This window comes from Fulvia fulva, chromosome 3, assembly GCF_020509005.1.
Source record: "Fulvia fulva chromosome 3, complete sequence".
NCBI lineage: Eukaryota > Fungi > Ascomycota > Dothideomycetes > Mycosphaerellales > Mycosphaerellaceae > Fulvia > Fulvia fulva.
In genome coordinates, this window is record NC_063014.1 from 525646 (window position 1) to 551766 (window position 26121).

General features: G+C 45.2%; 4 protein-coding genes across 4 annotated transcripts; 2 read left to right on the forward strand and 2 right to left on the reverse strand.

Moving 5' to 3' along the window:
* Positions 1 to 17960: 17960 nt before the first annotated feature.
* CLAFUR5_07917 (Dolichyl-diphosphooligosaccharide--protein glycosyltransferase subunit DAD1) lies at positions 17961 to 18624 on the forward strand (the record flags this gene model as incomplete). Its single annotated transcript, XM_047907065.1, has 3 exons — positions 17961 to 18239; positions 18300 to 18421; positions 18558 to 18624. 3 exons carry the CDS (start codon positions 17961 to 17963, stop codon positions 18622 to 18624), a joined length of 468 nt encoding a protein of 155 aa, XP_047759922.1.
* Positions 18625 to 19284: 660 nt separating this feature from the next.
* Positions 19285 to 19830, reverse strand: CLAFUR5_07918 (Zinc-type alcohol dehydrogenase-like protein; the record flags this gene model as incomplete). The annotated part of the gene is made up of 2 exons (XM_047907066.1): positions 19285 to 19638; positions 19690 to 19830. 2 exons carry the CDS (start codon positions 19828 to 19830, stop codon positions 19285 to 19287), a joined length of 495 nt encoding a protein of 164 aa, XP_047759915.1.
* Positions 19831 to 20700: 870 nt separating this feature from the next.
* Positions 20701 to 21066, forward strand: CLAFUR5_07919 (uncharacterized protein; the record flags this gene model as incomplete). The annotated part of the gene is made up of 1 exon (XM_047907067.1): positions 20701 to 21066. The coding sequence occupies one exon, from the start codon at positions 20701 to 20703 to the stop codon at positions 21064 to 21066; it is 366 nt and encodes a 121-aa protein (XP_047759914.1).
* A 276-nt stretch (positions 21067 to 21342) lies between these two features.
* CLAFUR5_07920 (uncharacterized protein) lies at positions 21343 to 23637 on the reverse strand (the record flags this gene model as incomplete). Its single annotated transcript, XM_047907068.1, has 1 exon — positions 21343 to 23637. One exon carries the CDS (start codon positions 23635 to 23637, stop codon positions 21343 to 21345), a length of 2295 nt encoding a protein of 764 aa, XP_047759179.1.
* Positions 23638 to 26121: the final 2484 nt, after the last annotated feature.

Genomic DNA, 26121 nt, shown 5'->3' on the forward strand with positions numbered 1-26121 from the left:
ATCTCGTCCTTCCTCGAACGATTCTAAGGCTTCGGTAAAGAGTATTACGGAGTTATCTCTAATAGGGAGAAAATTAAGAAGGCTATCCTTAATATAGAGCCGATACTCCGCGACGCCCTTAAGAGTCTCGATAGTTATACTAAGGGAGACTACGAGATATAGCGACGCGTATTATACGTCTAATACTACCGCGGGGATATAATATAAAGGCTTAGGTCGCGATTATATCTCGAGTAACTTTATAAGAAGGAACTTAAGATAGGTAACAACTTATAGGGCTTTCTTCTAAACTTTAGTACTACGAGTAAACGGATTAGCGTTCAAGACCTCGATAATAATAGTAGTACGCGGTACCTTCTTACCGCCCTTCTAGCCGAGATTACGAGGAAGTTATATACGAAGTGTAGGATTTTCCCTAGTAATAAGGCCTTATATTGCAACTTTAACGAGATCTTTCTATTAGTATCTAATACATTAAGGGGATAGGAGGGTATAACTTGTCTAAGAATGACCGTAGCGAGGAATTACGGCTTCTATATAAAAAGATCTAAAGGCGTACTCTCCCCTCGGAGATAAAACTCGAAGAACCTATAAAGTCTACTAGGGGATTCGACTTTACTCCCCCGTACGCGTTTTTAGGGGGAAAGCTACTAGATATAACCGTACGCTACGGAATGGCCTTAGTAATACTAAAGGGAATAGAGACGTAGAAGGCCCGTATAAGTATAAGTATAATCGACCTATACTTTCTATTATAAGAACTTAAAGAGAGACTAGTCTAATGCCGACCAAACTACGCGCTAGAGGCCTTCTTAGACTATATCCCTATTTAAACGACGCTAGGGGTAAAGGCGATAGAGGAGCTAGTAAGCGAACTACGCTATAACTAGAAGAAGGTACGCTAGGACGATATAAGAGACTTCCTAATAGTAAACCTACCGTAGTATAGGGAACTCGAGACGATAGCTTAGCTAGATTAAGTAGCGGAATAGATTACCTCGGTTATATAGTAAGTAGCGGAACAATATACGCCGTTACTCCTGCCCTTAATATAGTAGAAGGCCTTCTAGACCCCTAAATACTCTACGAAGGTAAAGGAGGCTAGAAGGGTAAGGCGATAGTAGACGAAGAAGTATACCTAAGAGACGTAGGAGCAATACTATCGCGCGATATAAGAGAAGTAGGTATAGATACGACGCGAGAAGCTATAGGACTAGAGAGCGACAATCGGGCTCGTTAGAGAAAACCCGGAATAGATATAGAGACTAGCTAAATAGGTACGACTACCTAAAGAGTAACGAACCCCTTACTTCCCTCTAATCGTAGACCGCGAAGGGATTGCCTAGACTATACCCCGGGGCAAGGCAAAAGTATTAGCCGACTATTTCTTTTCGACGTAAGTAGAGGTAGACCTTACGGACATCGACCCGAGTATATACCCGGAACCCCTAGATATAGATTAGGCGGTTAGCTCTAATATAGTAATAGGAGTTATAAGTAAGCTAAAAAGACGAAAAGCCCTAGGCCTAGATAGGATACTAAATATACTACTAAAAGAGTATAGAGAAGAGATCGTACCGAGCCTTATAAACCTATTTACCGCGTACCTACGGCTAGGGTATTACCCGAAGCCGTATAGAGAGTCTATAATAGTAGTACTACGTAAGCTATAGAAGGAGGACTATACTTAGGCTAAATCGTATAGGCTAATCGTACTTCTAAACACGATAGGGAAGGTTCTAGAGAAGATAGTAGCCTAGAGACTTACGTAGCTAGCCGAGGACAACTACGTACTCCTAGTAATATAGATAGGGGGAAGAAGCTAGCGATTAATACTAATAGTAATAGAGCTAATTACGGAGTAAATTAAGACCCTCTAGTACTACGGTAGGAACTAAGCGGCGTCCTTCCTATCCCTCGATATCGTAGAAGTCTTCGATAACGTCTTATACTAAAGGCTAATATAGATAGATAGATTTGTCATTCCCCTATTCTAGGTCCCTATTCGGCCTATATAGGTATATATCTATTATTATATATAAAGGGAAACCCGAATAGGTAAAAACCCTTCCCGCCCTAACTTCTCCTTATCTAGATTAGCTTTCCCTCTAAACGTACGTAGTCTATATCACTACCCCGTTAGCCCCCGCTCCTAGCCGGTCTCGTCGCGCTACGCCGTATCCTCTCTTTCTATACTACTCCTACTAGGCGGTACTATTCTAGCTAGCCCTTCTCTAGTATCTAGTTCGTAATACGCCGTAGGTCCTTAGCGTTATTAAGAAGTGCCCTAATCGTCCGGTTCCTCGCCTTTACTATCTACTCCCCCCTTCCTAGCGACTACCTCGGATAGACGAGGAGTACGTACCGTACGTTCTAGGAGCGATAGCCGTAGGGGCAGCTAGTATTCGTATATCCTAGAACCTTCCTCTATAATAGGTACCCCTAGAGGCCGATATGTTCGCTTCGTAGTTAGGTTACTATACTACTCTATACCCTCGTAAGGCGGTAGTAGATAAGCTTTAGGGGGTACTTGACCGCGGATTTTGTAGCTAACTATTCCTTAGGTTGTCCCGCTAGCTAAGGGCGTCTACTATACCCTACAACCTAGTTGTTCTACCTTTCCTTCTATAGTTACTCTATAAACAATTTCTTACCCTCCTATTATATTACTAGCTATTCGTCTCTTACCCGGTAGTTCGGCTCGTTTCCGAGTCGAATGCCCTTATACGCTAGTACTAATTCGCGGGCGCTTACGACTATACTAGCGATAACCTTCTATACTAGGTACTATGCCGACTTACCTAAGTAGGAGGTCCGTAGTCCCTAGATATATAGGTCGATCGGCGGTATAGCGGTCTCGTACTTAAGTATTATTATTAGTATCGACTTATATACCCCGGTAACCTTCCTTGGGCATTAGTTTTAGATATTCGCTAACGGCGTAACGAGTCCCTTAAATAGGTAGGCCCTCTCGCCTAAGGACTATACTTAGCTACTATAGGTAGGGACTGGCCGTATAATAGCCGTATATAGAAGTCGTAACTACTAAAAGTCCGCCCCCTATATAGACGTAGTAAGCCTCTAGTATAATACTATATTCTGTTTAGAGTAGGTTACTATATAGTAGTAGCGATATACTAGACCGAGACAGAGTGAAGGTGATACCTATAGCGGACGAGGACTATTTATTCGACAGCCCTTAATAAGGCGAGCAATCTACTTAAGTAGTAGCGACCCGCCTATACTAGCGGCGGCGTAATCGTAGTACAAAGAACCCTAAAACTAAGGTTCCGTTCCCCTAAAGGCAGACCCTAGAGTTACGGAGTTACGGAGGACAACTGCCTAATTAGGAAGCGCGACCCCGAATAGTAGCGAAGGATAGTAACTAACGAGAGCTATAGCCTTACGAACACTCTATACTAAGAGTCAAACCGGGGAACAGACTAAGGAAAAACCTAGGACATAAGCTAAGGCCTACTATATAGAAAGTAGAGGCTAACAATAAACAATATAGCGTAGACGACCCTATATACGGAGGCGGAAGACTTACTAGGGGATAGCAAACACCTAGCCCGGATATATAAGAACACTATAGCATAGCTACTAGGAGCGCTAGAAGCGCTATTATACTAAATCCTGAAAACAATCTAACAAGTAATATAGAAGGTAGCCTAGAGACTAACTATATAGGCAATAGTAGTAGTAGGTAAGAATTAACCCCCTCCGAAGGCAAGTAAGGCGGTACGCCTATACATTACTAATCCGGCGGAAAAACAAGAAATCGTAGCCCTAATAAGCAAGGAGATTATCGATAGAATCGGCTAAAAGGAGGTAGTTAGAGCGAGGGTAGAGGCAACAGGCGTAGTGAGACTCTTTACCGTATAAGAGTCTAATAGACGAAAGCTAGAGACCTATAAGGAGTAGACTACTAAAGTCGCGAAGTCGGCACGAGTCTCCTACTAATAGTATACCGTCATCGCCTACGGGGTCCCTAGGACATTCAAGGTCGAAGACCTTCCCTACCTCTAAGTATAGAACTAGAACACCTCCCTAGGAGTACGACTAACAAAGGCGGTATAGCTATATAAGACAGTAGACCGAGAAAAGACACACTTATCGCTTATTATCTAGGTAGAGATAGCGGAACAAGCTAACTAGATACTAGATAATAGGCTATTCTAGAACTACGAGAGAATGGACACGGAGATCTATTAGAGTAGCTATAGGGTACTACAATACTTCTAATGCTAACAGTACGGTCATATAGCCCTAAAATACGGGGAGAAGACCCTAAGGTGTCCTTACTACGTAGGCCTACACTAGGAAAGGGAATGCCTAAAAAAGGAGAGTAGGTATATATACTACGGCAGAAGGCACCTAGCGTATTTAAGCTAATGCCTAACTAGAATAGTAGTATAAGAACGAGCGAGACAAGTAAGGATTTCTATACTAGCTAGGTACCCCTAACGGTAGTAGGAGGGACCTACCGTATACAAGGGCTTCGAACCGAGCAAAAGGAAGAGGGTAGAAGAGACGAATAAGGGAACCTAACCGTAAACGTATCTACCTCCCGGTAGGCCTCGACACCTTAACCGGGCCGCTAACGAACTAGGCTAAATACGAATCTTTAGGGCGCCCTAGCGGCCCTAGGGCTAGCCGGACAGCGAGATATAGGCTTAGGAGATATAGTAGGTTAGCACGGAAATGGACCTTACGGATAACGAATAATACTATACGACGACATTACTATCGTATAGTATAACGTAAACAAAAGTAGGGATAAGGTCTAGCGCTACTTTCTATAAGAGCTAGACCCGCTACGGCACTACGTTATCGTGGTATAGGAACTATAGGTCAACCCCTACGAAGGACTCCTAGCCACTTGTAATAACCGGAGATACTATACTATAATCGCGGGCTAACGAGGCGTTATCCCGAGGACATATATATACGTAAGCAAGACTATAGACCTTAAGTCGTAGAAGGTTATACTACTATAGTAGGGTAACCTAGGAGACATAACATCAATCTAGATCGACACGACATAAGGCCCTATCTAGATCTATAACGTTTATAACCCGCTACCGCGGGGTCGGACGAGTAGGGAACTAGGAACCCTCGCCTACCTAGAGCGGACCCTAAGCTAAGACATAAAGTAAGTACTCCTCGGCGACTTTAACCTCTACTACCTACGGTAGGGACTCGAATTCACTCCCCCGTACGCGTTTCTAGGGGAAAAGCTACTAGATATAACCGTACGCTACGGAATGGCCTTAGTAACACTAAAGGGAACAGAGACGTAGAAGGCCCGTATAAGTATAAGTACGATCGACCTATACTTTCTATTACGAGAACTTAAAGAGAGACTAGTCTAATGCCGACCGAACTAGGCGCTAGAAGCCTCCTTAGACTATATCCCTATCTAAACGACGCTAGGGGTGAAGGCGATAGAGGAGCTAGTAAGCGAACTACGCCGTAACTAGAAGAAGGCACGCTAGGACGACATAAGAGGCTTCCTAATAGCGAACCTACTAAAGTATAGAGAACTCGAGACGATAGCTTAGCTAGATTAAGTAGCGGAACAGATTACCTCGGTTATATAGTAAGTAGCGGAACAATACACGCCGTTACTCCGGCCCTTAACGTAGTAGAAGGCCTTCTAGACCCCTAAATGCTCTACGAAGGTAAGGGAGGCTAGAAGGGCAAGGCGATAGTAGACGAAGGAGTATACCTAAGAGACGTAGGAGCAATACTGCTACGCGACATAAGAGAAGAAGGCATAGATAAGACGCGATAAGCTATAGGACTAGAGAGCGACGATTAGGCTCGTTATAGAAAACCCGGAACAGATGTAGAGACTTACTAAATAGGCACGACTACCTAAAGAGTAGCAAACCCCTTACTTCCCCCTAATCGTAGACCGCGAAGGGATTGCCTAGGCTACGCCCTAGGGCAAGGCAAAAGCATTAGCCGACTATTTCTTTTCGACGTAAGTAGAGGTAGACCTTACGGATATCGACCCGAGTATATACCCGGAACCCCTAGACATAGATTAGGCGGTTAGCTCTAATATAGTAATAGGAGTTATAAGTAAGCTAAAAGGACGAAAAGCCCTAGGCCTAGATAGGATACTAAACATACTACTAAAAGAGTATAGAGAAGAGATCGCGTCGAGCCTTATAAACCTATTTACCGCGTACCTACGGCTAGGGTATCACCCGAAGCCGTATAGAGAGTCTATAATAGTAGTGCTACGTAAGCTATAGAAGGAAGACTATACTTAGCCCAAGTCGTATAGACTAATAGTACTTCTAAATACGATAGGGAAGGTCCTAGAAAAGATAGTAGCCTAGAGACTTACGTAGCTTACCGAGGACAACTACGTACTCCTAGTAACACAGATAGGGGGAAGAAGCTAGCGATCGACACTAATAGTAATAGAGCTAATTACGGAGCAAATTCAGACCCTCTAGCACTACGGTAGGAACCGAGCGGCGTCCTTACTATCCCTCGACATCGTAGGGGCCTTCGATAACGTCTTATACTAAAGGCTAATATATATCCTATAGTAGAAAGGCATCCCCTAGTAGGCAACGTCGTTCGTCTACTCCTTTCTCTAGGAACGGACGACATACCTAGTCCTAGGAAGGTATACGTCCGACCCGGTAAAGGTAGAGACTAGAATACCTTAGGGATCTACTCTCTCCCCTATCCTGTTTCTAATATTTATGTCGGATCTAATCTCCCTACTCACCTCTCCGTAAACCTTAGTATCGGGGTTCGTAGACGATATAAACATCCTAGCCTAGTCAGACTCGATAGAAGAGAACTGTCGCCTCCTCGAAGATAGGCACAAGAAATGCGAGGAGTGGGTAAAGAAGTATAGTGCCTAGTTCGCCCCTAAAAAGTACTAACTTATACACTTTAGTCAAGCGAGAACACACTATAATATAAAGGCGGCGGTAAGAATCTAAAGCTACGAGACAAAGCTATTAGCGGAGCTACGAGTACTAGGGATCTAGCTCGACCCGAAGCTAAGCTAGAATGTATAGGTTAAGAAAGCCTAGAGTCGAGCACAAGTTAACGAAGCCTCGATAAAGAGACTTACGGTATCTATATAGGGAGTAACATTCGATAAGGTAAGAGTAATGTATAAGGCGATCGTTAGACTAGCTATACTATACGGGGCATAGATTTAGGGAACAGGAGGCGTAGGCAAGCCGATCCCGAAACGGATAGAGTAACCCCTAAATAGGATATAGGTAGGCAACCTACGTAGGGTACTAGGCGTATATAAGACAACGTTAATAAGCACGGTAGAAATGGAGACAGGAACACTACTAACCGGCTAGTATATCCGGGGAATAAGAATTTAATACGCGGTAAGGACGACAGGTTACCTAGTACAAACTACGATCTAGGAGGCAAAGAATAAGATAGAAAGCTACTACCGGAGAGGGGCCGGACATAGGACAAGCTAAAAAGAGGATGACTTTACTACCTTTACGGCCGTATAGACAAGTACCGAATAGCTAGTACGAAAGGAGGAGGAGCGTAGGACTCGCTAGGCCGGTAGGAGCAAGGCTAAGACCTAAAGCCTAGCGGAATAGATAGCGAGCTACCTATAGGAGCAGGACTAGAAAAGGAAGCCCCCTAAGACAATAGGCCCGATAGCGCTCCGAGCCTTCTAGAGACATAATTACTAGCTATATAGGGACCTAATAAGGGCCGAAGTAAGTATAGCGATCCAAATCAGGTCCGAACATATTAGATTAAGGGCCTACCTGTTTAGGAGACGCGCACTAGACATCTATAGCCCAGCCTACTAGTGTAGCTACCTATCGTAAAACCTAGAACATATACTACTAAGATGCCCGTAGTAGGCGAGAGGTAGAGGAAATTGGAGGCACTAAGCGGGAAGGAGAGACTATAAGTCAATTATTAGGGATAAAGGTAATATTCGCCGAATCTCTCGGTAGATACTATAGTAGGGATACCTCTAGTAGTTTAGCCTCGCGAGCGAGACGGAGGAGTAAATAGACAAGAGGCGGAAGCGAGGGGGGTTGTAGATAGGGTAGTTATTAGGGCAGGCCTATAACACTAGCGTACCCCTAACAAGGGAAATTTAAGACGACAACGAGGAGGAAAAGACAGGCGGGAAGGAGGAGGGGTTTTTACTAACACGGTTTCCCCTCTATATATACAAAAACAAGATAGTATAGCTATATAGGCCAAAGGGCACTATAATAGCTTAATGAAATATCTATCTATCTATCTATATAACGAAGAGACCGTTTAGGCTACTATATAATAGCTATCCTAGAACTAGTAAGTACCCCTATTACGTAAACATAAGATCGACGATCGTACGTCTAAAGTAGAAGATAGTATAATCTATATAAAAAACGCTTACGGAGGATATAGCTTGTTTGTCCTAGAAGTTACTAGCGTAGTAGAACTTCGTACTCTAATCACGAAACGTTTCTACGACATACCCGCGGCTAGGTATCCCGGCCGTAAAAAGACATTCGAGTTGATCAGTAGATACTACCGCTAGCTACGTATAGTATAAACGATTAAGAGATTCGTCCGTAATTATGTTATATATAGAACAACGGTTCCGTCAAATCAGTAGTATTAGGGCCTCCTTATACTATTGCCGGTACCCTTCGGAGTATAGGAGGATATCGCTATTAACTTCGTTATAGATTTGCCCGTAAGCAAGAGCTTAACCGATAGACAAACGTATAAGAACGTCCTTATAGTTACGGATAGGCTTACTAAGGAGAGACACCTGATCCTAGTACTATAGATAGACGCCCTATATATCGTATATATCTTTATCCGCTACATCTTCGTACGTTATAGCATTCCTAAGAGCATCGTCTCGGATCGGGGCTCCTAGGAGACGTCTACGTTCTAGAAACGAGTTTGCTCCCTACTCGGTATTTAATAACGACTATCGACGGCCTTTTACCTAGAATCCGATAGATAGTCTAAAAACACGAATAAGGTTATAGAACGTTACCTTAGGGCCTATATTAACTACGCCTAAGATAATTAGGTTGATTAGTTACTACTTACCGAGTTTGCTACTAACAATTATATATCGGCTACTACTAGAGTATTACCCTTCTACGCTAATACCGGTCGTAACCTAGAATTTACGGATACTAGTCTAACTACCCCTATAAAGCTTATGCCCTATAAGTAACGACTCGATATAGAATCTACGAATGCGTTTACTAAGCGTATAAACTAGATATACGTATATCTAAGGCAAGAAATTGTGTTAGCTAAAGTATTATAAGCAGATTTTATAAACGTATATCGCTAGCTACCTCCGAATTATAACATCGGCGACGAAGTTTATATTAATACTACTAACTAGTCAAAAATACGCCCGTCTAAGAAGCTCGACATTAAGAACGTAGGGCCGTACGAGATCACCGTAGTACTTCCGTGTCAAAATGCTTACCGCGTTATAATACCCGATTAGTTAGGCAATCTCTATAACACTTTCTATGCCTCGCTTCTATAACTAGCTACTAATAATCCCGAACCTAGACAGATCCTAGTACCGCCGCCTCTAATCGAGATTACCCGCGACGACGACGGCGAAACATCCGAAGAGTACTTTATAGAGGACATACTCGATAGGAAATATTTCAAGCTAAAGGGAAGACTACTAAAACACTTACTACCGAAGTAAGACGAGTATAAGTACCTAGTAAAGTAGAAAGGATACCGCGAGCCGAGCTAGGAGACACTAGAAGTATTAGTAGGAGCAGCCGCCTCTATTATAGACTTCTCTATAACTTTCCGACGAAGTCTATACCCGCCGACTTTAAGCCGCCGTACGACTAGGTACCTAATAAGGACCGAGTTACTAGTATACTACGATCTTATACTAAGTCTAGGTAGTTACCTACGGATAACGCGAGTACGTCTATACTAGTAGTTATACCGTAAATTAATACGCCCGTGACGGCGTCTAAGCTATAAGTAAGGACGTTACGCCGCTCGATAAGACTTAATACGAGTACTAATATTGAGAGTTTAGAGGGTACTTAAGCTAGATAAGGTAGACTAGAGGATAATATAGTTTTCGTAGATGTACTACTATAGTAATAGAGCCGTCCGAGAACGAATAGTAATCTAAAGGGGGGGGGTACTATTACGGTTCACTACTACCGTAACGTCGCGCGCCTTAGCGCTTCCTTATATATCTCGCGCGCTTCGCGCTTCTCTTTCGTAGCCTTGCCGAACAACGCTTGTTTTACGGCAACCCTATACTATCGTCTTATAGATCACTACCTATAATAAGAAAGTAGTCTTTTATTTACGAGCTAACGCGTATAGCGGACGCGGACGACACGCTTTCTATAGTCGTGTCTTATAGTGGCCTAATCGAATTCTTCTCGATCTAATGCCCGTAGAAGGTGACTAACTTGACTCTAATATCGTACTTCTTAGGGGAGTAGAATAGTTAAGCTTTCTTTAGGCGGTCGAAGACCTCCTTTAGGTCTTTTTCGTACTATTCCTTAGAGTCTAAGAAGACTAGGATGTCGTCGAGGTACACGACGACCTTCTTCTAAAGTAGATCTCTTAGGATCTCGTTTATTATAGACTAAAACGAGGCTAGGGCGTTTATTAGCCTAAAGGGTATAACGAGGAACTCGTACTTCCTATCCCTAGTATTAAACGTAGTCTTATACGTATCGGCTGAGTCGATTAGTAGCTACTAGTACCCTAAGACTAGGTCTAGTTTACTAAAGTATTTAGCCTTCGCGACCGTGTCTAGGTACTCCTAGATACGTAGGAGGGGGAAGCCGTTTTTAGTAGTTACGGCGTTTAGGGCGCGGTAGTCGATATATATACGCTACTAGCCGTCTAGCTTAGGGATAAAGAGGACTAGGGATCCCTAGGGTAAGGACGAGACCTTAATTAGTCCGCGATTAAGGAGCATCTAGATCTAGCGAGCCTATTCTCGAAGCTAACTAGGGTTTAGACGGTATACGGGCTAGTTAATAGGTCGAGCATTACTAGTAGGGATAGTATAGTCGAAAGCTCTCTTCCGTAGGAGTCTAGCCGGGAGCTAAGCTCTCTAGATCTCTAGGAAGAGATTGACTAACGTCTAGAAGACCTAGTTACCTACCTACGGTAGCTAAGACTCGTCGTCTAGGTCCCCTACTATAGCTATAAGGCGTTCGTATACCTTATCTAAGCCGTGTTCCTCGAAGTCGATATTAACTAGGGTATCGTCGGGGAGTCGCCTAAGCGAGTAGAAGAGCTAGGGTCCTTCGTGTCGTATAGCGAAGTCTACTAAATATATAGTTCTAGCTCGCCTTCGTCGACCTTTAGGTCGAATACCTTAGAGTACGACCTAATCGTATAGTACCGGCTACGCCGGTCCCGTAGTCTAGTAGAGCTAGACTACTAGTTTACGTTAGGGTTAACTTCCTAGAACTACTTAAGGCCTAGGATAAGGTCAAATCCTTCTATATCGATAACTCTAGCGGGGACTATGTCCTACTAGGTACTAATCTAATATAGTAGAAGGACACCCTAAGTAGAAATAATCTCCTTACCGTTTAGGAGGACAATCCTTACTAGCGGTAAGTCCCTAAAAAGCAATCGAGGGAGTTACTTTGATTTTCGGGCTAAGAGGTATACTTTAGAGGCTACGTAGTCTAGGGTAACCTTAGCCTAAACCTAATTAGGTCCTAGGCGGGTATCGATAGTAAAGAGCCCTCCGCCTATCGCTATTAGCCTCTCTATCGTATAGTCGACCTCCTCTTTAGTCCCCGACTCGGGTTCTTTAGATAAAGACAATGCTCTATCCTCTTCTACTTATATCTACTAAGCCTTACCCTTAGTAGCTAGGGTCGTCCTATCCTAGTAGGATTCTCTAGGTAGGGGTATAGAGGCGTCTAATAATCCCGAGTACGTCTACCTCGATTAAGACGTCTTAGGCTCTATTTTTTTAGCTTAGAGCAGTCGCGCGCGAAGTAGCCTGTCTTACTATAGTTATAGTATTTGTCTAAGCGCCCGGAGGGGCCTCGACGATTACCTCGCCCGCGTCTACGTCCGCCGCGGCCTCTACCGCGGCCTCTACCGCGCGCCGAGCTACCTAAGTCGCTCCGGAGAGCTATAAAGGCTTTAGTGTCCCCGTCTACGAACTTCTTAACGGCTAATATCATTACGGCTAGCTTCTAGTCTCTTCCGCGGCTAAGATAGAGTCGCTAGTCGGCTATAATAGCCTACTAGAAGTAGACGCGGATATTCGTATTAGTCGCTCGGAAGTTACGATTGTCTAGTTTAGCTAGTATATTAGGCTTTAGGCCGGCTAAAAACTTGCGTAGGTAGGTAAAGTTATCTAGTAGGGGAGTTATACGGCTCCTAGTTAGCCTAAGCGACCTAATAAAGGTCCTAATACTCCTAGTTTAACGGGTAGTCTCCTACTTACGCTAGATCTACTCCTAATAGTCTAGGTCGACTATAAAGTTAGAGATCTACGTAATTATGTCGTCGAAATCGCCGTGCCTAAGATAAGGAGGCTTTAGGCGCGTTTCTTTAATAGCTTTAAACTATAACTAGTTAAAATCGCTACCGATAAAGCTACTAACGAGCTCTAGTTTCTCTAGGTCGGAAAGGCGTCGTTTAATAATCTATTTCTTATTTAGGCTAATATAGGCTCTAATAGACGATATCTAGTTAAGGCACTCGTCGTTCTAAGCGTTAGACTTTAGAATAGGGGGATCCCCTATCCTAGGCGCCTTGCCTCTACTAGCTAGCTCGTTATATAGGCCGAAGTTATCTTCGTCTAGGTAGTCCGCCCTATCTATCTCCGCGTCGCTATTACGGTCAGGGCGGCGGTACGACCGAGTAGCTAGGGGTATAGCCTAAGTAGCCCTAAAGGTATCGTTTAGGCTAGTAGGCTAAGCCGCGTAGTTATTACCTAGGGCGCGACTATAGGCTAGGCCCTCTCCGACTAGATAAGTAGCGAAACCTTACTAATCCGGTAGGTAATAACCGCCTTAATTAGGGTGTTAGTTAGTGTCCTCTATACTAAAGGTTTAAGTAGCCCGCTCCGTTCGTAGGAGCTAAGATAAGGTTAGTAAGGTTACCTCGCTTAGCTTTAGTACTAAGGTCCGACTAAGGCGTAAGTTAGAGACTTATAGCTTAGGAGATTCACTTATAGGCTAATTTAACCTAATAGAAAGGCTAAAAGGAAGGGAAGCTACTAGATATAAGAACCTTAGCGAGTATGAATCTAAGATATAGGAAAGCTACCTAATAAAACTCTAAATATAAAGCTAAGCGCTAAGCCGGCGGTATATTCGGATAAGAACGTTACACTCTATAACTAGGTAGTTAGGCCCTTTGGGGTAACTAGGTGTATGTTGTTGCTTTAGGTAGTAGAGAGGAGTCTGTTAGCTAGGAAGTAATAGGCAGGTACAAAGTCTAATCCCTATATAGGATAGTATAAGTTGAAGTCTCCTAGTACGATGTATTAGGAGTCACTCTACAAGATGTCTAGTAGCTGTTATAGTGTGCCTAGCTAGGTACTGCTTCTAGAGCTAGGGGGTGGGTTGTATATACTATAGATGTAGATACTGCCTTGGTTAGTATTAAGTCTGACTGAGGTGATGTCTCCCCCTTCCTATTAGATTTGTTCCTAGCTATCTGTTGCCATCTCTTTACTGATGTATATGCATGTTCTAGGGGTGCCTTGTTTGGCTAGGAGTGTATAATACCTTAGGTCGTTAGTAGTAGATGGTCTGTTAGATTTGCTGTTGATCTAAGGTTCCTGGACTGCAATAACTAGGTGTTTCTTTGGGTCCAGTGCTTGGAGAAAGCTTCTCTGGACCTTGTGCTAGCTTTTGTTAACATTGTACTAGACAGTGGTAAGATTAGGTGTCTTAATCATGACTCATCCATGCTAGTCTCCTGCTGGTCTTCTCGTGCTTCCTGCTGCTGGCTGCTATTTGGGATTGTGGTAAGGTTGAGCCTGCTTTGTGACGGGTCTCTTCCTGCAACCACAATTGATTTTGGTCTACCTATAGCAGGGTGGCCTTGGGCCTATGTGGTCTCTTCTGTTCTGCCTCTTTTCAGAGGGTTGTAGACAGTCCTTAGGGGTTCTTGGGTGATTGTCCCTGTCTGGAATCTGATAGGGGTGTTGATCCTGGCTTCTCTTGCCCTCCTCTTTGCCTCAATCCTAGCTGTGCAGTCTTGGGACCAGGAAGGGTGTTTCTTTCCACAGTATGCACATCTGGCTTCACTCTTTAGGGCTGTACAATTCTGTACTTTGTGGCTACTAGCACAGTGGGAACAAGTGTCCTTTTGGCTTGGGCATCTAGTAGAGATATGACTATACTGTTAGCACTTGAAACATTGCAGTAGTCTATAGGTGCTTCTATAGATTTCTGTGTCCATTCTTTCACATTCCTAGAAGATGCCCTTATTAAGCACGGTGTTTGCCTGTTCTACAGTGCCTATCTAGAGCACTAGAGAAGACTCTCTCTTTGTGTCCTTTGTCTTTCTGTTGACCCATGCTGCTTTTATGATCTGTAGCCCTGGGCATACAGCCTGGTTCTGGTCCTACAGCCTCTTAAGGTCTCCTTTAATGTCAAACTTTGTGGTCATCCTATAGGCAGTAACTATATTTTGTTAGTGTGAGACCTTAGCCGTCTTGCCTAGTTTGACTATCTACTCCTTCTGTGTCTCTAGCCTCTTCCTGTCTTACTCCTATGCTATAAACAGCTTAAGGACACCTCCCTTCTCTTTCCTAGCTCTAATAATGCCTTATATCCCAATCTTCTATATGATCTCCTTGCCTAACAGTAAGGAAGGAATCGTATTTAGTAAGCTAGCTACGAGATAAGGTAACAAGTCTTAACCGCGCTTTCCTACTTATCTAGTACTACCGTATAGCCTCGTTTCGAGAGATTAGCCCGGAGCAAAAGCTTTACTCTACGCCCTCCCTCCCTATTTGCTCCTTAAGCTAATATCCACCTCTATAGGCCTAAGCCCTTTAGTGCTCTCTATTAACCGACATACGTATCCGTCCTCTCGGGTTATATAGATAGTGTCAGCCGTCGCTACTAGTATATACTACGCCCTAGGTTTTGACGCCCTTCACGTTACCGTAGCCTATCTCTAGAAAGCGGCCGTCTATACCTCGTAGGTTTGCCCGGGGCACACACTACGCCGGGTAGCGTACTCCTTACGTTTCTACCTACTAACTAATATAAAGTTCCTTATTACCCTACCCTTGATCCTCCCCGATTATAGAACTAATCTACTCGTATTATACGTCTTTTCCCCGTCCTAATAGCCGTCTTTTCCTTACTTAGGCTATTGTCTTTTCCTCGTTATAATCTACGATATTAGACTAGGTATATTATGTAGCGGGATAGGTAGTGCCTTAGGCAAAACCCTCGTTCCTATACCGGGTACTTAATAGGCCCTTATAGGCTTCGTCGCGTGTCTACCTACCTACCGTATTACCCGCTAGTAAATACTAAATTGTTTCGTAGTCCGCTCGACGCCGTCGTATAGTCCGCTTAGTTATTGTTCTATAGTCCGCTTGTCTAATATTCGTCGCTCGGCCCGCTCGGTTTACGGTCTCCGGAGGTAAAAATTCTATACTTATACTAGAGGTGTCCTATCGAGCGTATAGGCTACGGTTCCGTACCCTTCTTATACGTAGAAAGAAGAGGGACTCGCTCCTAATACGAGTATACGCTCGTCGGATAGTTTTTATACCTGTTTTACTAGTAGTCCTCTATTCGCCGCGGCTTCGCCTACGTTACGCGCCCGTCGCGCCTACGACGCTCTAGCGTAAGAATACTTAGCTCTCTCGTAGTAAGACGAGAGGTTCGTAGCCGACACTACGTATAGGTAATTCTCGTCGTCGACTATTAGGTCTATATAGGAGTTAATAATTCTCTATTAACTAGTCTTAAAAGAAAGGACTATATAGCCCGGCTATAGGCTAAGCTACTATAAATCCCTAAAGTAGTACCTAGGGCCTATATAGTACCTAATACTATATAACGTACTTTACTACCGAGCGGGCTATACTACCGAGCGGGCCACTTTTACTAAGAACTATACCACTTCTACTTTAATTACGACGGTATCTTAATACGACGACATCCTAGAGATTCGTTACTAGGAGGATAATTCCTCTTTAGATTCTTCGCTATCTAGCGAGTCTACTTAATAGGTACGTACGTTATACCCCGACTCGCTATATCGCTTATAGCGTCGTAGCCTTAGTACTAGCCGAACACTATCTAGCAACTCTCTACTCACTTCCTACCTCCTAGTATCCTCTAGAGGTATTAATTGCGACGCCTTATCGAAGGTTAGAGACCCTCTAGACTAAATGTACTTGCGCTTTCGTGCTTTCCGCTATATAAGGGCCTTATTAGACTTATGTAGCTTACTAATCTCGCTTTGTATAAGAGCTATCTAATACGCTATCTCTCTACTCCCTCTCTATTGCCCTATTAAACGACCTTCCTCTTTCTACTACGCCTTTCTGAACCCGTAACGACGCTCTAAGACGTAATGACACCTATTATAAACCCTGTCTCGTCGAAGTTATAGGTGTCCTAGTTAAGGATGCTATACTTCTCCTTTATATTACGTATAAGTAAGAACTACTTCTCGATAACGTCTAGATCTTCTATTAGGGCTCGCTAACGATCGTATCTACGTGTTATACGAACCTTTAGCTTACGATACCGCCTAATAAACCTGTCTATCGAATTAAGACTAGCGGGCTTAAGACCCTTCTCTTATAGTAATAAATCGGCTATTACTCGTATACTAGCCTTTAATAGCGGGAAACCTCTAAGATCTAGCTCGAGTATATACTCAAGTATTACCCTCTCTTCTAGCTCTATAAGCTTCTTCGAATTAGGCTCGTAGTCACCCCGAGGAGGTCGTCTATTTAATCGATACCCTAGTATAGTTCGAGACGCGTCGTATACCTTTATAGTAAGTCGATTCGTGATTATCGCGTCGCGTTTCGTAGCCTAGACAGCTAAGGTCAGTTTGGCCTCGTTTAAAGACAATATACGCTATAATAGTAGTTATATAGCTATATCTATAGAAGTAGTATAGTTCTTAGCAAAAGTGGCCCGCTCAGTAGTATAGCCCGCTCGGTAGGAAAGCACGTTAGTAAGTATATATAACCTTATCTTTATAGGACCCGTAAGGAAGGAGCAAACCTTACTATTACTTACCTCTCGCTTTAGGCCTTACTTCGCGATTATATCTTTAATACCTATTCTAATCGTAGCCTAGGCTTTACCTCGCTTTATATATATAATATATACCGGGCTCCTATACGTCCTAAGCCTTACTATTCTATATATTATCTTCGGGCTCTATTAACTATAATTACTTTTTAAAATATCTTTAATCCTAATCTATCCCTTCTTAAAGAAGATTCTTCCTAGCTAATCCCTCGGTACTATATCTATATATAATTAACGTTCTCGGTAATTATCTCTTAAGTATTGTATATTTATACTAGTTATAACAAGGCTATTACTATATATCGATACTATTATAAAATTTTACAATAATATATAAGTATCCTATAATAGACGACGATATTAATACCCGCGTAAATTAGACGTGTAATACGTATTAAGCGTGTTATAATTAAAAAAAGCGAGGTCCCCTATAGAACGCGAAATTGCTCTAGCTCTTTCTATTTGGAGTTGTTGCACAGAAGTCTCTAACGGTCGCCCGTAGTAGCCTCACAAGTGCCGATTCTCCGACGCGGGACGGCCGCTGGAGCTTTGACATATGGCTTGGCTCAGGGCCAGCTTTCGCATTGCGTTGCAAGCTAAGGTTGCATGTGAAGACAACTACTTCAACTTCTGAAATCACAACCACACTCCTTTACCTACATCACAACTCCAATACCAGCAAAGATGCCACCACGCAAATCGCCGAACGCGATCGCCTTCCCTGCCAAAGTCATCGACCGCAGCACCTCAGCCCAGCCCATCAAGTCCACATCTACCACCGCCTCCTCATCACAACAACCCGCGATCCGCTCCCTTCAAGATGCACAGAATATCTTGATCAATGTGTGGAACAACTACGTTGCCCAAACACCTCAACGGACAAAGCTCCTCGATGCATTCCTCGCGTTCCTGGCGGTGGTTGGAGCATTGCAGTTCGTGTACTGTGTGATAGCTGGAAACTACGTACGTGTGGAGAGCTGAGGAAGAGCGTACATTGGAGATGAGATACTGATATCGTGATAGCCATTCAATGCTTTCCTATCTGGTTTCTCGGCATGTGTGGGACAGTTCGTGCTCACGGTCAGTCTAAGGATCCAGACGAACCCGAACAACAAGGCGGACTTCGAGAGTATATCACATGAGAGGTATGTACAGCTGGGGGACGGGATATGAAGTCTTGACTCTTTGGGTGGTCTTGCCCCTGAGGATGGCCTTGTCCCTGAGGATGGGCAGGATGTTTGACAGCTGAGGATCTTTTGTGCTGACGCGGCTTTCCGTTAGGGCATTTGCGGACTTCGTTTTTGGGAGCATGATCTTGCATTTCTTCTGTGTGAACTTCATCAACTAGGGTGGAGTCCTCGCGAGCACTGAATCGACGGACTTTCAATCAAGCCCAGCTTCGAAAGCAAGGCTAGATACTATACAGCAGTACAGACTACGATGCTGTAACAGAGACATATCACGACCGATGCGCCATTATCTACCTCATCTTGATCACGACCTTCGAGAAATGCTCCCGCTTCACCATCCTTCCGTAGGCATCTTTCACCTCCTCCAATCCAAACACAACATCGTCAAGCACTGGCCGCACATCCTTCTCCTCGATGAATATCACCATTCCCTTGAACTGCTTCCTCGTCCCCAGCAACACGCCTCTAATAATACAGACATCGAAGATCGCGCTCAACATAGGAACAGGCTCGTCGGCGCCAAGCAACCCCGTCGCAGCGATAACACCATCAGTTCGAACAGCCTTGAGACTCTCTTTGAGAGTACTATCGCCACCAACATCGACGATAAGATCGAAGCCAGAGCTCTTAGAAGTCAGACCGCGAGCCTGTTCACCCCAAGCTGGAGTCTTACGGTAGTTGATAACATGCTCCGCTCCCAGGTCCCTCAACCGCTTCGCTTTCTCCTCCGAAGAAGTCGTGGCAACGACATGGGCACCAATGGCGGCCGCGAACTGCAAAGCAGCGATACTCACGCCTCCAGTACCCTAGACGAGGACTCAGTCACCCTTCTTCACTTCCCGACCAGCGAGACCGAAGAGTGCGTTCCACGCTGTGAGGCCACTGCAAGTCAACGTAGCAGCACGGGCGAAGTCCAAATTATGGGGTGCTTTGACAAGTGCCGTTGGTTTGAAGATGCCATACTCGCGAAGCGTGCCATTCTGACCATGTCCCAGACCTGTCGAGATCTCGGCCATCGATGGAGGAAGAGCGTCATCATCTTCCGTGGGTGCCAGGTGCGTCACGACTCTTTCTCCAATGGCGAGATCTTGAACTTTCGATCCGACTGCTTTGACCACTCCAGCGCCGTCTGAACCTGGAATGACGACTTTGGGAAGTTCGCCGAGGGCGCCCTGGCTGTTATCAGTATGATCTTTACTCAAGCAAAAGCAATTGTGACTGACTTTTGCAATAACAATATCCCGGTAACTCAGACTCGCAGCATGAAGCTCCACCAGCACTTCATCGTCCGCCAGAGAGCCCAGCGTAGCTTGTTGGTCCAGCTGCAGATGTTGGACGGCCGTTGTTGTCTTGGGAGGATCCATTGTGAGTATGTTGACTTTTGAACCGCGGTCATGGTTGCGGCGGAGATGGCTTATCAAGGGTATCGAGAGCTTGGTCTGGTGATGTTGCACAACCCGACAACGGCCGTGGTCTGAACCATTTTCGACATCATGCATGAGGTGGATCTTGCTTGGAGACGTTAGTGCACCTTACCGACCTGATGTGCATTTGTAATGCATGTTCTGGTCACGGGCCGGACCAGTGCCGAAGGTATACCGGTGGATCTCTTGAGCTGTCACGGTGTGTGGTGGCTTGGGAGGAACGATGCGTTGTCGTTGTGTTGGACAGCAAGGGACAATGTGGGTGTGGCACGATTGCTCAGGGTATATGCAGCAATGACAGTATGACGCTGAGAGGCGCGCAGACGCGGCCGCGATATGGTTGAGTAGGTCCATTCGCTCCTTCCCTTGAACGGGCTTCATGACTGACAGATTAGTAGAATGAGTAAGAACGCCAGTCACAGCTCCAAGTTGCTATTAGCGCAGGATGACATTCACTCGTATCTCAGATCGGTCCTACGAGTGTCCGCGAGCGAAAGAGCCATATCACTTTCTCGCATAGCTCATGTGTGTAGAGTCTACCCGCAAGTCAGCCTTCCAGTGTGAATCATAACTTACATCTGACCATAGCTTGGGGATGATCCTGACGTCCTCACTTAGCATCGCTGTCGTCTAAACGTTCATAGTTATGACACATCGTCCTCGATGCCGCTGACACAGAGCGTGAACCTTAATAGTGCCATCGTGACCGGGTAATTTGAGGTGAGTCTGCTGCTCTCTGACCGAGTTCTATACCGCAAAGCGGCACAAGTTCAAGTTGGCGAGGAGAGCCGTGCTCGTGAAGCTCCGAGGATGGCTCTGAACCCTCCAGCAGATAGACAAGAGATCGTAAAAAGAGGCCCGCTCTGTGGAGATCCTCGTCGCGGCGAGAAAGAGGACGCCTTAGCTCCACTTCATACCCGTCAGCTTGTACATCAGCTTCATCAGGACCTGCGTCCTAATCTCAATGATCAGCATCCTCTCCGTGATCGAGTGCTTGCTGTCGTGCCCGACTTCACGATCGAAGTATGTTCCGTGTTGGGCCAGCTCTATGCTCATACACCGCAGATCGCCGTACCTGCCGAGACTATGGCACACAAAGACGCCGGCATCGACTGGGAGGCGGAGTTTCAATACCTCAACGGCGCCGCTCACAAGCGTGCGCCAGTGGTCGCGTGAGGAGATACGAAAGGGAAGCGCCCGATCATGGTCCCGAGAGCATCGTTCGCAAGGCGGGCACGACCAGATAGTCGACGACGAGAGCGCCCAGTAACGCAAGGCCATATCCTGCAACCTCGGTAAATCCTAAACCCATTCAGCTATCAAAGCGCTCTGTCTCTCCTACACTCAACATACTGCCATGCCACTGTGGGTATCCCTCATTCAACAAACGAAACCAATGCAAAAACAATAACCTCCCATAACCTCATCGCGTTCCATGCCATTCCATTCCATTCACTCGTTCTCTCGCCCAACCAGTGGGCTTCCTTCAACATCACTATCATGATCATGCCCAACCGCGTCCGGACTGACGATTGGGCTCAACTTTATCTTCGGTCTGGGCTTGAAGATGCTGGCGTATTCGGCGTCCTCCTCGAAGAGCTTGTCGCGGGGTGTGATGTCGCGGCGAGGGAGATGCTCTTCTTCTTGTACTGAGATGCTGACGGTGGAGCGTCTTGGCGGCGTCTCGAATTGGTTGACTGGGAAGGTGGACGTACGCGAGCGTGCGTGCGAGGAACGTTTGTTGACTTTGGGCACCGGCTGTGGAGCCAAGGAGATGGACTGTCGCGTTCGTTCCTGAAGCGTTGCTCGACGTTCAAGCGCAGTTGTCTCCGGCTCGTCTGTTACTTCCGCTTTGTCAGTGCTGGCCGAAACAGCGTCCGACTCTACGTCGCCGCTATCCTCAGTGCTCTTCAACGCCATCGACATGCGCGTGCGATCGGCCAGTGAGGGTCGCACCGTTCTTCCCATGCCATCCAGGTTCCTGCCTGCAGGGCCAAGTGTCGACGCCTTCATTGGCATCTCAACAGCACTATCATGATTACCGTAGCTCGACCTGGCTGACTGCGGTGTGCTAGTGCCAGACCCAGTCTTTGACGGGGTGCTGGAAGTGCTTATGGCAAGTGCCAGCGAACTCGTACTATCCTGACGGCTGTGTTGAGCAGCGGCGCCACCCACCACATCACCCATTTGTTGGCCAGGCGACTCTTCCACAGGCGACGTAAAGACAGACATCCTGCCATCTGAAGCTGGCGACATGCCAATGCCCTTCGTCTTGAGCGGTGAGAAGATCTCTGACTTCAGTGGTATAGGCTCGAGCTGGCGAATGACCTTTGGCTGTTGATACGAACGAGATCTTGACGACACTCGCCTTCCAAACTGCGGTCGGAAAGGCACAGCTGTCTGAGAATGTGTCCTGTGATGCTGCTCGCTGGTCCCATCAAGTGATGTTATGCTTGGCTTCCTGGCATCGTATGAGTGCTGTCGTGGCCGAGGTGTAATTTCGGGGTCCTTCTTCTTGGGTGAACGTGGCACTTCCATTGCCGACGTCTTGCGGAGCTCCTCACGCATCGCGGACAAAATCTCATCATACTTCATTACACTGTCGTGTTTCTTATGCTGCTTCGGTGAAGGAGGATTTGGATCGCAAGCCATGTCACGTAGGGTCATGTTCCGGTGTTGGTCGAAGCGCAACTTTGATGCGACTGCACCCGCACCTCCTTTCGATGTAGGTTGCTTAGACTGTACCAGCTTATCGTGGAACTTCTGCCATCGTTGCAGTCGCTGCTTTTGCTGGCGAGTCCGGTGCTCCAGGCCCTCAAGTAATCCCACTTCGGCAGATCTGCTCCAAAACAGACGATTCTTTTCGTTCATTGCCCATACTTGAGCAAAGGACTTGGTGAGGAGACTATCCCCACCAGCAGCATCATCACCATTTAGCAAAGCAGAGCGGACCTCCTCACTTGCGAGCCAGTCCTGTTCCAGCATTTCCTCAGCAATGGCAGCTCTGGACTGTTTGACTCTCCGGTGCTGTATGTCCGCTTTGCGGTCATGCAAGTCACTCTCCTTGTCCACAAAGACATCGAAGAGCGTGTCATAGGTCTGCCTCCTTCGCTCCTTCTCTGACAGCACCTTAGCAAGAGCCGCTTTGTGTGCAATGGCCAACGGCAGCATGCTGTCCTTCTGACCCCGGCTCAGACCTTGTGCGATCCCTAGCCTCTGTGCGAGAGGTTTGCCATGTTTGTGCCTGCTCGTCTTGTCCACGACAGCCTTCCGCAGCACAATCGTCGAGAAGGACAGACATAGCTCCCAGAACTTGTCCCCTTGGCAGTCATCCAGCATCGACTTCCTCAAGACTGTCTCCCTTCCCAGCACACCGCCTTTCTTCAGTCCGTCCAGGCATCTGTACAGCGCTGCTCGTAGGTTTATGCTCTGTAGTGGCTCGAGTGGTGGGAAGAAGGGCTGTAGCTTGTCCGATGTCGTTGCCGGGTCATACACACGGAATAGTTGATACAATGCCCACTCCGCACAGCGAATCCTCGTGCGCGCATCTTGATTGCCGAGACTTGCGGGTGTGATTGCTGGCCAGTCTTGCAGGAGATCGAACTTCAGCAGGCGCAAGTTGCGGACAAACAGCGATATGATTGTCTGCACATTGACCTGGACGTCAACAACTCTTGAGGCCGAGCGCTTGTGCTGATGGTGTGTGCTGCTGGCAACGGAGTTGGCGGTGGATGGACGGCGCTCCATGCTGTGATTTCGCTGCGATCATTTCAGGAGCACGCGTCGAGGAGGTCGAGATGTCTTTGTAGTGGCAAAGACACTCCCTACCTCGTGGAAGGTACTGATATTAGACAAGTTTGCGCCGTTGCTGCAGGAGTAAACAACTATTGCTGCAGGGATATGCACGGTAATGAACGAATGCAAATAGACCGAGTACATTAAGGGTCTCCGGGGGCGTCTCACACCGTGTGAAGTCCGTGTCAACACGATCGATAATATGTTTCTTAGCAACGCGTGGCTACATAATGTCGCAAGGAAAACGTATTAATACGAACCTATATTACGTGTTAAAAATATTTATATCTATATATATAATATTCAAGACTAACCTATATCTATTTACGACGTATACTAGGATATACCCGTATTATATAGCGTACCTATATAGACCGTAAGACGTATACCTACGATATACGGCTATATCTAAAGATATATAGTATTAGGTACTATATACACCCTAGGTACTACTTTAGGGATTTATAGCGGCTTAGCGTATAGCCGGGCTATATAGTCTTTCCTTTTAAGACTAATAGAGAATTATTAACCCCTATATAGACTCAATTACTCCTATACTTTTACTACTTAGCCTTATCTATAAGACTTACTTACTTTAAGATATTCTTACTCTTTACGATAGACGTACTTACTACCTAAGAGCGTATAGGTAGTTTTACCTTAATAAATAGAGCCGAAGGTAGGGCTACTACTCTTTACTTACGTTATTACTATTATAAAATTAGCGGCGGCGGCGTAGGTAAATTAATAGTAGCCTCTAGGTACGGATAACTATACCTTAAGTAAATTAATAAGAGCCTACGGAAAATCCCCTTAAGAGGTAGGATAAGATAGAGCTTCTATAATTTTATATAGCTATCGCCCTAACCCCGAAAAAGCTAGAAGAGCCTCTAGTACTATTACCGCTTAGGAGTCGAGACTATTTAGCTTAAAATACTAAGGATTTACTTCGGGTTAGAGACCTAGCTAAAGAGCCTCTATTTATTTCTACTATTTAGAAAGCGCCCGTTAGGACTAGCTAAGCCGTATTAAGGCGCTAGAGCCGTCTAAAGAAGATTACCGTAATCTACCTATTACCTAGCCTAATAGACTAATTACCCTAAAAAGCTCCTAATTATACTAAGAATACTCTAGACTAAGACCTAGATACCTTTCGATAGCTAACGAGGAAAATAAGGCCGGAAGACGACGTTACGAATATTACTAACTATATTCTAGTATATCTAGGAGAGAGAGAGGCCGTTAGGGCTATAGCTTAAGGCCTAACTCGGTAAAATTAGATTAACGCTAAAATCGGGCTACCGAGCCTATAGCGTATCTCTAGAAATCTCGCCGGATATTACCGAAATACCGAGCCTTACGAGGACGAGTCTCCTAAGAAGAACTAGATACGAGTCTCTTTAATATATTAGTCGGTCGCTAACCGTATATTCTAGGAAACTAAGTAGCTAAATACCCTATTTCGTTATATAATAATAATAATAATAATAATAATAATAATAATAATAATAATAATAATAATAATAATAATAATAATAATAATAATAATAATAATAATAATAATAATAATAATAATAAATTTATAATGCCTATATAGCTCCTAAATAGTCTACGAGGCTAGGGGCTATTAAGGAAGAGAGAGGGGAAAACCGTCGTACGGAGTAAAGCCCTCTTCGGGGGTTAGTAAGTTCTCTCTATTACTTATCAGTCGATCCGTTATACTAGAAGCGGTGAGCTCTTAAGCGGTTAGCCGCCCCGGAGTACTAATCTACCTAGTACTAAGAGAAAGTATTAGTAGCTAACCGACTCGCCTACTATTAGCCGGTCATCTATTAGGCGGAGCTTAAGTCGCTAAACCGCTAACTCGTTAGTCGCTCTAGGTTAGTCCTCCCTTTATAGCTACTATCGCGGTCGGGATCGCCGCGGGCTATAGTCTACTCTCTTACGGGGTCGTTAGTACTACTATCGGCGCCCTACTAAGTTAGTAGGCCGGACGCCCTCGTAGGCTTCCTAGAGTTCTTCCTCCTAGGCTACCTCTCCCGCCCTTACTACTATCTTATTCGCTATTTAGAACTATTAGAGTAGGCTAGTCCGTATTACTATCCTCGCCGCCGCTCGTATCCTATTCGCTATATTTATTATATACTAGAAGTTCGTTACCTCGGTTTCGAGGCGTATTACCTACCGGGCTTCTACGAGGCGCGGGTAGAATAGTACGATATACTTTATCGTTTAGACACGTCCGTACTTATATAGATTACTATCGATATCTAGTACCTTACGGCGATATATATAGTCCTTAAAGCCGATATATTCTAAGTAGAGTAGTATCGCGACTATAGCTTACGGGCGGGTAAGGGCCCGGAAGAGTATTACTCGATTTTAGCTAATAGGTCCTGTCTTCGCTACTACCTCGTCCTCCCTTCGGAACGTTCG